Source organism: Spermophilus citellus, assembly GCF_964194105.1.
Source record: "Spermophilus citellus genome assembly, chromosome: 1".
NCBI classification, from domain to species: domain Eukaryota; kingdom Metazoa; phylum Chordata; class Mammalia; order Rodentia; family Sciuridae; genus Spermophilus; species Spermophilus citellus.
In genome coordinates this window covers 172298402-172313581 of record NC_138182.1, presented here as the reverse complement: position 1 = coordinate 172313581, position 15180 = coordinate 172298402, and the positions used below count along the sequence as shown (strand labels likewise).

At 37.4% G+C, this 15180-nt stretch overlaps 1 protein-coding gene across 2 annotated transcripts in view; it reads right to left on the bottom strand.

Annotated features, from left to right (window-relative positions):
* Nucleotides 1–15180, bottom strand: part of SNCAIP (synuclein alpha interacting protein) — a 73664-nt gene that overhangs the window by 19107 nt on the left and 39377 nt on the right. For both annotated transcript variants that reach the window (XM_081293597.1, XM_081293596.1), the window contains exons 5-6: nt 11384–11497; nt 3401–3526 (exon numbers count right to left, since the gene is read on the bottom strand). In XM_081293597.1, the coding sequence (XP_081149723.1) occupies nt 3401–3526; nt 11384–11497 (240 nt within the window). The remainder of the gene's footprint in view (nt 1–3400; nt 3527–11383; nt 11498–15180) is intronic.

Sequence of the window (15180 nt, the reverse complement as noted above, 5' to 3'; positions counted from 1 at the left end):
ACTTTGTAGAAGGGAGCTTGGTGGGAACTTGCTTTCGGCATCCCCCACTTACACACAAAAGGAGAGGGTTCTCCAGAAGCACTTGACAGTAGATTGCCCCATAGATTGAAGAAATTTATAGGAGAAGATGAGGCAAAGTGGGGGGCCAGGACTCCTATGTCAGGTACTGGTGGGGAAGACCCCACCACAGCACCCATCAGACAGATGTCATCTGAGGGTTGTCATAGAGCATGTCAGTGATCACAGCCAAAGAAGCAGTGACAACTTTCAGGGAGGACATGCCCTTTCCTAGTTAAGCAAAGAGACACTTGGATTTTTTTCTCTCCATACCTTCTCTTTGTTTTTGATACTGCAGCCTGGAAGACAGAGGGGAGCAGGAGCTAAAGCGGTGTGTTAAAAGCAGATCAAGCCTCACTCCTCATCCTACATCCTTAAACTGGCTGGGGGTGGGGCTGGGAAAATGCTTTGAATCAGAAATAAGATTGAGGTTTTAAGCTGGTTTGAAGTAAATTTTAATAGTCAAAGGCAAGCCTAAAGCTATGGAATCTGGTCAAGGTATCAAGAGTAGAGGAGGAGATTCGATGCACTGTGGCAGAAATCAATACTTTAAAAGCATAAAAATTTTATTTAGTTTCTATTTATACTGTGATGCCATTAGACTCCACACAAAAAAGCTGTCACATCAATATTAATTAACCACCACAATCTGATATATTCTTTGATAGTTCATGGTGGGATTTCAAACCTCTAGATTTATTTTGGTAGTAATGTTTTTTTCCCCACACACAATACATCTATTTAAATTCTTAGGCTACTTAAATCTCAAAGAGCATTAAGGAGCTTCTTTTTCCTTTTGGTTTATGATCACTCACCATGAAAGGTCAAATCGCTATAAAGCCATTGCCACCTTCCTCACAGGGGTGTCCCAGAGACCCTGTCAGCATCGAGCTCTCCAGGAGACTGAGTATAAACACACACTATTATTACTCCCCTGGACTCTGACCTCTGCAGTTTTCTTTCCACTGTTTTCCTTCCTCAGTCCCCTCCTCACTGCATAAGGTCCCTTGCTCGCTCTCAGTCTCGTTTTCTTTTAAATCTCACACCCAGCGGACAGACCAAGGTTATCCAAGTTTCCACATCCATTGTATCTAGCGCCAAAAACATCATTTGTGTTAAGTGGAGTGATGAACGCTCTGGAAGGACTGATAGCCTCCCTTCACGTGTTAAAAAAAAAAAAAAAATAGGCCCACACCTGTAATTCCAGCGGCTCGGGAGGTTGAGGCAGGAAGATCGGGAGTTCAAAGCCAGCCTCAGCAAAATCGAGGCGCTAAGCAACTCAGTGAGACCCTGTCTCTAAATAAAATACAAAACAGGACTGGGGATGTGGCTCAGTGGTTGAGTGTCCCTGAGTTCAATCTCCAGAACCCCTTCCCCCTATCAAAAAAACAAACAAACTAGCATCTTACATAGAATTAGTGATAGCAGCTGGATGTCTTTGGCTTTCAGTTATTAGTACAAGCTGATAAAAAGTTTATTCCAAGACTATTTAACATTAGAGTATCTTGTGAAAGGGAAATATATGATTTTCAGTGTTCATTCAACTATCTTTTTTGCCACAAAAAATAATGTTACTCCTTTAATCTTTTTGCAGATGTTGGGAAGAATTTAAATTTCTTTCCTTTATATACTTTCCAGTTTCTTACCACTCCTTTTATAAACTGGTGTCTGGTGCCTTTAATTAGAAGATGTGTGTTTTGCCAACAATAATGGGAAAATGTTCTATTTCCTATCAAGTCAGTTCTTCAAAGAGCAGTTTCATGTGAGTACAAAATATAGTAAGCTTTCTGCTGGATTTCTGCTTTGTTTTTATTATTAATCCCCTTTTTATATTCAAAGTTTTTCTGTGTAGTCTCCTATTATTTCCTGAGTCCTCTCTACTTTCCTGAGTAAATGGTTCTCACTGCTTACTTTTCTATTTCAAATACAGCCTAACCTGCACACAGTAGGGCATCAACAAGTACCTGTTGAATAAATGAATACACAGGGTTTGCAATAAAGGAAATAATGCATACATAATCCAAAAGGAGTGCTGCTTTGTAGAGGTGGAAAATATGTTACATGTTACAAGCACATCACATTTTGAACTATATGAAATCGCTGAGGTGCAAATACTTTCTCCAGTCATGGCTTTCAACCATGTGTTGTCAATTTCCCTTTCCCTGAGATGTGGGGGAGAAAAAAATCCACAAATGTTCAGGCATTTTCAATGATAAGAATGGTCTGATTGGCCTGATCCTGGTAACTATAATTTATTGTCAAAAATAAAATTTCAGGTCAAACCTAAACTTCAACTTTGTCTGCCAAAGTCTTTGCTGTCCCTATACTGCTGCTCCTCGCTCACCTGTTCCTCCTCCTCCTTAGGTCACCCTCTCTCTTTCTTCTGTCCCTGAGGGCCTTCAACATTTTCCAGGTGGAAAGTTCTATCTGGTTTTCACATGCATTCTCCCCCCACCTTCTGGGACCTGAATGGCTCTCAGTGCCATGTGGAAAGTGACTCAGCTTTGGGCAGCTCTGTATTCTGTGGCATGATGAGATACCATTGCCTCTTCCTGCAGAAACCCATGCTCCTGGAGGGCTCCTCATGTGGGCTGGAGCAGGCAGAAGAGCCTCCCTCCCCTCTCCTGTGGCTCTGCTCCTCAGTATTTTAACATCATCTCACACATTGAACACGAGAACATTTGGAAGGGATGCTGAGCTCAAAGCATGAGGCTGCTTGAGGCCTCTGGGTGGAATGGTTAGCCGACCGAGGCCCTGCCTAAGGTCCAAGAGGATCAGAACAAGGGGAAAAGCCCTACAAGACCGAGGATTTTTTAGTCTCTCAAATGGACTTCTGTTTTCCTCATTAGTGCATCTCTCCTCCCCAGGTATGTGGAAAATAGGACAGATTTTCCAGAAATATATTAGAAGGATTCTTCATAGTAGGGAGGAGCAGTAGTCTAGCAAGAATGTGCTGTGTTTTCCCCCTTTCTCTAAAGTAAGGCTAAACTTCTCAAATGCATTCAAAGAGGCTCAGGTTTAGTTAGGAGTCCAAAAACATGGATATATTTTTTTATTTAGTCAGCATTAAGGCTTTATAATAATGTTACTTTGGATTATTGAGAGAGCAGTACAAGTCCCTTTCAACACCCTTTGATACTCTAGGAGAAACTCTTAGGGCTATTTGTGCCTACATGTGTGTGGATTTTTAGAAATAAAAATCGGTAATATTATAATTCTTTATTTCCATCATAAAACAAAGGTGAACTAATCCAGGCATTCTCCCAATGAGCAAAATCTCAATTTTTTTTAAAAAAATTATTTGATAGCTCCTTCTTGTCTGCAGAGCAGCAGCGCTGCATACCTGGATGCACCCGAGGTAGCCGTGCTGTGAGGCGACGTGAACAGCACTGTTGCCATCCTGGTCCACTTCATCCAACGAGATGCCTTGTTCTTGCATGAACTGAAGAAGCCACAACAGAATCTTCTCCTGTCAACACAAGAACACTAGGAATCACTGGAATATCATGCAGAGAAGCCACATGTGAAGACAGAGGAAACCAAGACTCTAACTGGTGAAGAGTATGTAAAGGAAACTCACCTGTATCAAAAGAAAATTCCCATTCAGTACAAACTGAAAAATCCCCAAATCTCTTACAAAAATGAACGACAGAGGAACACAAAGGGAATTCTAAGAGCAGGAAGTTACCTTGGAAATGCTCTGGTTTTATTTACTTATTCTACCGATGGGAGAACAATTCACAGAAAGTTGAAGAACTTCCTCAAAGTCACACAGCTAGACAGATCCAAGGCTGGAACTAGAATCAGGTCTTTTGGTTCCAAGGCTCTCAAGACCATGTTTTGGCTATTGTGTTAAACTGCTTGTGGGTTTCAGGCACATTCATAAAACCTTGGACTACTGAGATAGCTAGCTTTTACTTTTAAATTTATAATTCTTACACTGTGCCTCCTAATCCCATACCTCTGGCAAATCAACAGACTTACAAAAAGAGATAACACCTTAAATTGTCAAGATAACCCCACTGAAATACAACCAGAAACCGCTTGTTGGTGGTGTTTTAAAGGCAAAGTTTTTTTCTTCTTTCATGTTAAAGGAAGGGGACCAAAAGCTCTGAACATAAACCTTTCAAAGGCAAAATCGTAGAGCAATCAGTCTGTTTCGTCACCATCTGTTTGCATTTTACCCACCGAGTGTTTTGTGGTATTTTTGTGTTATGCTTGGCCTTCAGAGAAAGCAGGGGGATGGGGTTTCACTGTTTTAAAATAGAAAAATTAAATATAAAGTTAAAAAAATATGAGAGTGGTAAAAACAACAGCATGAAGTTTAGTGGGTGGAATTTGACATTTAAAAAGATGATCATGTGTTTGAAATAGCCTTGAACTTCTTTCTTCTTAGCCTTTTAAAGGATTTTTTTTTCCAGTTATTTGCTCAGAGTGGTCATGAACTTTTATACTTTCCTGGATTAAATTTGCCTTTATCTTCCAAACATGCCAACTAATCTGCTAAAAGAATGTTGGACAAAAACAGCCAGTTCCTTTAATGTTTCACCCCTTATGCTGGGGGACAGGGTGCTGTTTATGAAGGTATCTGAGACATCAGGGACAGACTGAACATTTGCACCACACTTTTTCCAAATGAGCAAGTAGGGAGTAAAGAGTCCTAAAGAACAAGATGAGAAAAATGTAATCACTGCTTACAGCCTTCCAAGAATGCACCTGGGGAAGCAGGGTGAGTGTTAGCTGCAAAAGCAGACAGACCCTGTAGAAAGTGAAACCCTTAAGGATCCCCCAAGAAGGAGCAGAGCCCTAAGGTGAAGGTAGGGAATTATATATAGAGTTTGGATAAGGATATTCTGATATGCTTATATTTTGATATGCTCACATATTATCTATGCAAACCTGGAGAAAGTTGGAGCTGACATTTTGGTCCAGAACAGGTAATTTTTCCCCATGCATGAGGTAAAACCACTTCCTTTACCTTTCCTAACTGGGTAGGAAAAAAATACTGCATTACTTTTACTTGGAAACAGATGATTGTACTATGTAATTTTAACTTTAAAAAAAATCAGTGAACCAGGATTGCAAGTTTGAGGCCAACCTAGATGACTTGGTAAGGCCCTGTCTCAAAATAAAAATAAAAGGGATTAGGATGTAGCACAGTGGTTGAGTACTACTGGGTTCAATCCCTGGTACCATGAAACAAATAAACAAATGAATAAGAACCTCAATGAGTAGAAGTACTTTAGGATAAAAGGCATAACCAACCATTCTAAAGTCAATGGCTAAGACATATGGATACTGCATGAGGAGGGTGGCCTGCTGTATCCTCACTGGTAAAAAAAGATGGCCCCACCATATGCAAAACAAGCCTCTTCGGTGGGTCATTTTTAAGCCACAGTAACTTGGTTTGCTCCATAATATTAGATCATGGATTCCTAAAACTATAGATTGAAAGAAATTTCAGGGAATCATCCAGTTCAAACAGTCTTACTTTATAAATTAGAAAACTGAGGGAGAGGACATTTTTGTGTACTCTGATTTCTAGCAGCTCATTATTTAGTGCAAAGGAGTTTAAGGTATTTAGCAATGTATAATCTGTCCCTTCTTTTCATGCAAATTTTCTTATTTTTTTCAGACCCAATTATATAGTATTGTGGATACTATATTTGGATAGTCCACCTGCCCAAAGCATCATTTACTAAAATCACAGTATTCTGACTTTTAGCAGTGGGTGGGTGTAGGCAGTGGAATACAGCATTTCATAAGACTAGGAATTTTCCTGTTGTGGAAATCTGGGGTGAATCTAGGGCTCTTTGCAGAAGCCTGGTTACCATGGAGAATGAGACACACGAGGTCCATGTGAGCCAGACACAGCTGCCCTGGCTCCAGAGAGCTCTTCAAGCCATGATAAGTCTGTATAGTTATAATAAACTCCCTTATTTTCTTACAATGACAATTAGAGAGTTTACCTAATTCAAGACTTACGTAAAGGAAGAACAATTCTTGATTGTTCAGAACAAGTCAGGTGTTTGCCCAGCAACTCCAATTTAGTTTGGTGTTTTTATAGGACAATTTACTTTCCAAAGAAGATAGGCAATTGGTTTAGCCAGTGTACAAAAATAAAAATCCTTCCCATTATACCACACAGAGAAGTACTACTAAAAGATATTAGCTGATTATATGCCTGGTCTTTTAACCACTCACATTTAGGATTTCTGAGACAGACATAGAGGTGGCTAGCATCTGTAGTTTTGGTAAAATCAGAGAAATTCTGCTTGGGTTCTAGGGAACATACCTGTGGAGATGCACAATTTAAACAATATCTCATGAGAAGGTCAAAATACATATGGCCACTTTCTCCTTATTAAAGCACATGTGTATTTTATCTATAGACAATTGTGTCTACCTCCCCTTAGCCCTTTAACACATCTCCCCCCTTTCTTTCTCTGTTTGTGTCCATAGGGGGGAGAAGTTAAATAAACAATATAACTTTGATTTTCATTTCCCTATATTACTTTCAGAGAGCATCCAATGCTGTCACATAGATGAAAAGGCCCTCTGCATTATTTCCATTTCACAGAGTGATTTTCATCCCTGCACCTACACATGCATCTCTCTGTTCAACTTGCATCTACTGACTAAAAACTTCCTTCATGTACCAATTTCCTTTTCTAGGGATTTTCTGATCTTTTGGTAACCTGATATAGTATTGTATTTTATGTGTTCCCAAAGGCAATGCAAGTTGTTTAAAGAGGCAATTAATACATGTAATTTATGAGACTTTCTGGATAAAGTCTAATAAAAAATTTAATTGAAAGTATGTCACAGTTTTATTGCTGGTATCAATAAAATCTCAATAGTTTGTGGCGCAATCATAAGTTCTGAAAAGAGTCAGCTTTGTTTGCAGCCATAGTTCATCAAATCTACCATGCCATTGATTTTAAGATTCATTCCAGTTTTTGAGAAGTTAAAATGTAGGGGAAAAATGGCCAGCCATAATTTCATAATGTCATTTATTGAAGTAAATGTAGAATCTGGAGATGGTAAACTGTGGGGGGGAAGGTGCATGCAAAAATGGATTAAATGGGTTGAGGCCCAAATAATTCTTTGGCAAGTTTCTCTTATTTCTTTAGCTATGATGAAATAAGTAAATAAATAATACTGATAGTAATAAAATAACAAATTATAACAGTCACAACTGTCAATATTTATCTAGTGCCTTCATTGTATTGGGAAGTATGTTTGTTTTTCACTCAGTCTTTTGAACAACGTTATAAGGAAGCATCTATTTATCCATATGGAGTGGATGAGGAAAGTGAGGTCCAGGGAGACCTTTTCTTCTTTCCTTTATTTTCTGTAAATGAATGTTTCTACGGCCATTCAGCTAGTAACTGGTGACTAGGATTTAAACACAGACAGCTTGAGTTAGGGACCAGTGCTTTTCTTGACTCTGCTTTCTATCTATGAACACAAACATGCACAACTACTCATTCCTCCACTGCCCTTAAATCTAAAGGACATTCTCTCTTTTTCAGGCCCATGGGTCAAAGAAATCACTGTTAACTGCCTGTCAGACTGTGGGCTGTGGAGTTCTGGCTCAGTTGAATTTTTTTGAGATCAGTATTTGCAGAGCAGATGGATGCCAATGCTAATCAAAGATTTTTCTATTTTTCTCTCATCTGAAAATGTAGGCAGCACTTTCAGGTTGTTTACTTATTTCTGCACCATGACAGTGAAACAATAAAGACAATGGAATAATAATGTCAAGGGAACAGTCTCCTTTCTAAAGTCAGTTGGGGAGAAACAAGAAGAACAGAGCCTGCAGGAGCATCCCTCTTGCGGGCAGGTCTACTGCTGCTCAAGTACGGCCATTCATAGGAATTGCTGAGCCTTTTCCTTTTCAGAAAGTGCTCTTTGAAAGTATCTGTGTCAGGGCAAACCTTTAAAATGGAGAATAAGTACAGCACAGGCAAAGGTGCTCTTGGTAAATGCTCGATGTTGGGATGCAATTTTTTTAGAAGGACGTCCTGACCAAATGGCATGTAAATGATTCAGAAACAAGGAATTACAAGCTTGATGTTGAAAGGCACAGAGAGCCAGTGACCAATGCAGAACAGGCTGATGCCCTAAGCAGCTGCAGGTGGGAATCTCTGCTGGAAGAGCCTGGATGCAACCTTCACGTTTGAATAAAAGAGCCCAACTTACACGGGCTTTGAATAGGAGCTTCAAATCTACATGGTTGTGACTCAATTGTTTTGGCAGCAACATCCCTCTTCTGGGATGGCAAGGCAGGCCTGGCTAAGGACACCTGCTTGTTCCCCCAGTCTCCCCAGGCTTTCACCTTTGTGCTCCCTGTGGCATGTTCCGCTAGGCACCATCAGGCAATGAAATAATTGTACCCTCTGAGACTTCAAGTGTCAAGAAGAGGAAAATCAATTCCTATCACCTAAAGATCTATCACTCTGGGAGGCCACTAAAAACTGCTGGCTACCCTGTGGTACTGAAGTCTTTAAAGGTAATTTTTACAAGAAAAAGGACACAAATTGGGAGTCGAATGGAGCCCATTCTTTAAGAATCTATATGAGGGGCAGAGGGCAACTAAAATAAATGGAGAGAGGAATTTTCCTTGGTGCTATCTTTAACAGAGGTATTTACTGAAGAAACAAAATCAGAACACACTCAAGTGCCTGCTTGATGTAGAAAAACTTGCATGTGTTGAATTCATTAGAAAACTGTTCAATAACAGTCTTCCTTGTGAAAATATTAGCCTTGTCATGGTTCCAAGTTCAGGCGTCTCTCTGCAGGTTATCTGTTACATAAGTGGCTGTGGCAGACGTAGGACGGCTGGGCAGAATTCACAGATCTAAAGGGCTTTTACATTTTCCACTTGGGCAGGAATGTTCTCCCAAGGGTGCTGCCCGGCTGCCCCCCCAACCCTCAAAGTTCTACTTAAGGTCAATAAAAAAATGCTTATCAGCTTGAAATAATCTAAAGATTGGTAATAAAGTACAGCAAACGACACAGCTCTTCCAACAAGTCAGTAACTTCCATAGTTTCCTCTACTTCAGCTACACTTTACCCAGCCAGTCTCAGACAGGCCCCTTTCTTTTGTGGTATCCCAACAGATTCAAAATTATGAGGAACCTGCTGTGAATAAAGAAACTGGTATATATAAGCAACATTTCCCAAGATGAAGAATGCTGAATCTGAGATTCACTGAGAGGCTCAGAACAACTCTATCCTTTTCTCCTTGACTCTGGTAAACTCTGCCACAGATATCTAAAAGTCCCTGTTAGGCTTTATAGGCAAATGGATTCAGGAACATGAAACAATTACCCACACAATTTAATAAAATTCTGTTTCATACTGAAAGTGATTTATAAAAATTAACAGTGATCAATCCTCCTGAGCATTTAAAATTTCTATTCTTCCTTTTGCCATTTTAAGCAAAATAGGGCCACCTAAGCAAATGCCTATCAATCACTATTGGTTGTTTTTAGGACATTGTGGATGGGGACTAGCCAGTAAAATGCACGAAGAAAACTGAGTAATTGCAACATTTCAAAGACAGTGGCTTTTACATGTCTTAAATGTTCTTCCTGATCCTTTCTCCATTTCATAAATTTGCACAGTTGCTCACTTCAATGAGCAATGAAGTACTCTGTATATCAGTGTATTTATTGTTAGACAAAATGTAAAAAAGTCTTCTTCAGTTGTATCAATGCCACTGTTACAACCTGTACCAATTTTCTACACAGATGGGGACAAATAGAAACTGGCCCTGGAGTCTGAGGACCAGAGCAGAACTCTAGTCTTTTCTCTTTCTAGCCATTAGACCATGTGTAAGTCATTCAACTTTCTTTCTTCAGTCCCCTCATCTATACAATGGGGTTAAAAACATCTCATAGAGTTGTTTTAAGAACCAGATAATCTATACAAAACCCAATAGTATAGAGCCTGGCACACATAGGAAACATTATGTGTGTGTATGCCTCTGCACATATAATTATATACATACAGTTTATTTATATTGTTTGAAATACATTTGTATCTATATTAATTGAAGTTACTAAGGTACAAAATAAATGATCAGTTAAAAAAAATAACAAAACTATCAGCTAGCATGACTCCAACTAATGAAAGACTGGTCAGGCTCAATGGCGCACACCTGCAATCCCAGCTACTCAGGAGGCTGAAACAGGAAGATTCAAAGTTCAATACCAGCCTGGGCAACTTAGCAAAACCATGTCTCAAAATAAAATGAAAAACAGGCTGAGGCATAGCTCAGTGGTGGAGTACTTGCCTAGCATACGCAAGGCTCTGGGTTCAATCACCCCCTTCTGTTAAAAAAAAAAGACTGTGACAATATTCTTCAATCTATTTTTTGAATTTGGGACTGTTATATTTGAAAAATCATAATCTCTTATTGACGATACCACAATTTACTGCCACTGGGAAAGTTTATGAAGTCAAAGGGATATAGTTATATGCATGAGAGGCGATTTTCTTTGCCGCAAATGTGATTGAATCTATTTTAATGCAGTTGCTGACTTTATTATTTTTAAGACTGAAATTGGTATTTTGTGGTTCCAATGTTGTTACAAGATAATTTATACTCATCTCCCTTAAGGAAAGATAGGTTTTTAAAAAATTTTTCACTCTATATACTGGATTCTGATCTGGGTATATCAATTACTCATGCTGGGATTTCCTAACATAGAAATTAGTTGTAACTAGTTAGTGTGCTCATCTTTACTTGAGCAGACTTCCTTGATTAATGTCTTACAAAGATTTTCCTTCCAAATGTGGGTTTAATAAAGTATAGCATTTTAACTTTTGGTAAATGTTAAATGTATTTATTATAAAAATCTGAAAATACTGAACAAAAAAAGAGCCACTTATAGTTCTATCTCTGCAATAATGACTACAAATATGTTGTACAATAGGTTTTTTTTTTCTGGTTTTACTTTCTATTTCTCTTTCTGTCTCTTCAAATTTCAAAGTTGGCACCAAATTACGGGAACAATTCTGTATCATACATTTTAATTAATGTTACATAATTAGTTATACACACGAGAGGAAATTTCATATGAAAATTCCATCATATGAATATAGCTTTATTATTTATCCAATATCCTATTCTTGGGTTAACAGGTTGTTTAAAAGTTTTTATTTTTTCATTAAAAAAATGCTACAATTACTATCATTGCTTAAAAATCAATGAATATATTTTGAATACTTTATGTTTGGATTTTGATGAACAAATAAAAAGAAAATAAGTCAATTATATGGTGCATAAAGGGAAGATAACTTAAAAACTCCATACCTGACCATAGCAGCCTGCATAATGAATAAGGCTTGGAAAATCCTTGGAACAACTCAGTTCGGCAATAGCTTCTGTTTCACTCACCATCCAGCGTACACACTCCAACTGACCATTCTAGATTTAAAAGGAAGAAAGTCAAAGTAATTCAGGTTTTAAAAATATCTCTGCACTCTTTCATGATCCACTTCTTTCACAATCGACTTCTTTCACTCTGCTTAGTACTTCTGAGATTCATCTAAGCTGCTACTTTTTATCAGTAGTTTACTCCTTTTTTTATTGCTGAAAGTAGTCCATTGTCTCACTAGATCACATTTTGTTTATACAGTAACCTATTGAGAATATTTGGATTGTTTCCATTTAGGGGATATTATAAATAGAGTTGCTATAAATATTTTTTTGTGTGAATATGTCCTTTCATTCTGATAGGTAAATATGGAATTTACTTAGTCTACATAGGGTAATTTCCAGTTTATGACTGGAATTTCTGGATCATGTGTTGGTGTGTATTTGACTTTATGAAAAACTGTCAGACTGGTTTCCAAACTGGTTGACTACACTATCATTGGGAATGCTTGAGCATTCCAGTTGTTTCATATACAAGCCAACAAACAATGTCAGTTATCTGTTATTATTAAAGTTTGTAAGCTAGAGCAACTATTTTCTAACACCCCAATAAAATAGTATTGTATCTGTTAATGAAAAATTAACAATCCATATTTAAAGTGCAAGAAATAAAATGAAGAATTGACAAATAGGATGGAATTGAACTAAAAAGCTTCTTCACAGCAGAGGAAACAATTAAGATGAGAAGAGAGAGCCTACAGAATGCAAGAAAACTTTGCCACCTGCACCTCAAATAGAGCACTAATCTCCAGAATATATAAAGAACTCAAAAATCTTAACACCAAAAAAAAAACTTTATCAATAAATGGGCAAAGAAACTGAATAGACACTTCACAGAAGAAATATGAATAGTCAACAAATATATAAAAATTGTTCAACTCTAGCAGTCAGAGAAAGCAAATTAAAACTATACTGAGATTTCATCTCACTTCAGTCAGAATGGCAATTATCAAGAATACAAGCAACAACAATTGGCAAGGATGTGGGGAAAAAGGCACATTCATACATTGCTGGTAGGACTGCAAATTGGTGCAGCCAATATGGAAAGCAATATGGAGATTCCTTAGAAAACTGGTAATGGAACCACCATTTGACCTAGCCATCCCACTCCTTAGTTTATAACCAAAGGACTGAAAAACTGTGTACTATAGGGACACAGCCATATCAATGTTTATAGCAGCACAATTCACAATAGCTAACTGTGGAACCAACCCAGATGCCCTTCAGTAGATGAATGGATAGGGAAACTTTTGGTATATATACACAATGGAACATTTCTCAGCATTAAAAGAAAATAAAATCATGGCATTTGCAGGTAAATGGATAGAGCTAGAGAATATAATGCTAAGTGAAGTTAGCCAATCCCACAAAACCAAAGGCAGAATGTTTTCTTGGATATGACGATGCTGACTCATAATGGCAATGGAGGGGGAGCATGGGAGGAATGGAGGAACTTTAGATAGGGCAAAGAGGAGGGAGGGGAAGGGACTGGGCACGGGGGTAGAAATGATGGTGGAATAAGTTAGACATGTAGGAAGACAGAAATGGTGTGAAAATACTTTGTGTACAATCAGTGAATTGAAAACTTGTGCTCTATATGTGTAATATGAAATGAATTGCATTCTGCCATCATGTATAACAAATTAGAATAAATACAAAAAAAAAGAGAATACAAGCTACAATAAAGGTTGGCTGAATGTGTGGGAAAAAAGGTACACTCATACATTGCTGGTGGGGACTGAAAATTGGTGCAACCACTATGGAAAGCAGTTTTCCTTAGAAAATTTGGAATGGAACCATCATTTGACCCAGTTATCCCCCTCCTCAGTTAATACCCAAAGGACTTAAAATCAGCATATTACAGTGACACAGCCACATCAATGTTAACAGTTCAATTCACATTGGTTAAACTATGGAACCAACCCAACTGCCATTCAACAGATGAATGTATAAAGAAAATGTATACACATGGAATATTACTCAAACATAAAAAAGAATAAAATTATATCATTTTCCAGTAAATGGATGGAACTGGAGAATATTATGCTGAGTGAAATAAGCCAACCTCCCCCCCCCCCAAAAAAAAAACAAAGGCTGAATATTTTCTCTGATTTGTGGATGCTAGCTCACAATAAGGGGTGAATTGGGGAAGAATACAAGTATTTTTGGATTAGACAAAAGGGAATGAAGGGAAGGGAAGGGAAGAGGAATGGAAATAGGAAAGATAGTAGAATGAATCAGACATTACTATTATATATATGATATATATATATATATATCATATATATATATGATTATATGACCAATGCAATCCTATATCATGTATAACCAGAAGATAAGTTACATTCCATATATGTATAATATGTCAAAATACATTCTACTATCATGCATAACTAATAAGAACAAATTAAATTAAAAAGAACAAATTAAATTACAAAGGAGCTGAAAAAGTATAGCACCTACAATTATGTTCATTATATATTTGATAATAATAACAATAAGTAACTGTTAATGGTTTATGTATTATTATACTTTCATCTTTAGAGTGTACTCCTTCTACTTACTAAAAATAGAGTTTACTATCAAAACACACACACACACACACATACACACACGCACATACATATACCAGGTAAATATCTTAATTGGTCAAATGTTAAAATTTTAAAAAGGAAAATACTCTTATAAAAGATTCAGTTTTTCATTGGTAAATGATAAAACTACCAACACACAAGGTCAAACAGCCACAACTTGGCACATTTTTTAGGAAAACAAAATGATTCTTAGGATCAAGAAGAACAGGAAAGTAGAAGTAGGCAAAAAAAAAAAAAAAAAAGAAAAAGAAGAATGTAATTTTCTTGGAGTCTTTATAAGGGGTTTTATGAAGCCAGATATTATTATCATCTTTTTTTAGAATTTACATTTCTCTCCTATCTTGAAACCATTATTGGGTTTTATTCTCAGGTACTGTGAGAATTTCAGAAAATTAACAAAACATTTAAACAATTACAACACAGTTCATATAGAGGAAAAAGAATAAGAATGGTTGTGGGATCTCATGAAAATCATCTCATGAAAATCAAAGGGTGAAAAATGGAGTAGAGGAAAGGGACTAGAAGGAGGGAAGAGGGAAGGGAAAGGGGCAATATTTTGGAATGACATTGGCCAATTAGGTTTTTATATTCTGTGCATGTATGAATATGTAACAATGAATCCTGCTGTTATATGGAATTATAATGTATCAATAAAAATGTGAAAAAATATAGTCTGCATATATTTGTTGAGGATTTTCAGGACTACTTATAGTGTGATAGGCATATTCTAATAATTAAGACCCACACAGACTCTGGATTGGATTTAAATCCCTAACCTGTCACTTAGTTATAAGATGTTGGGCAAGTTACTTTATCTCTGTAATAAGCAATGGATTCATCTGTGAAAGAGGGTTAATAGTAACTACCTCCCTAACATCACTGTGGGGATTAAATGAGATAAAGCATGCAGGCTTCCTAAGCACAGAAAACTTTTACCTTCTACTATTAGAACGCTCCCTTGGACTCTGATGGTAACTCTGCAGACAAATGAGACATTTAATCAGCTTCCTAGTTTGCACAGCGTGGAACACAGAAAAGGAGTTACTGTGGGCATAGAGCCAGGGAAGGATTCAAAGAGGG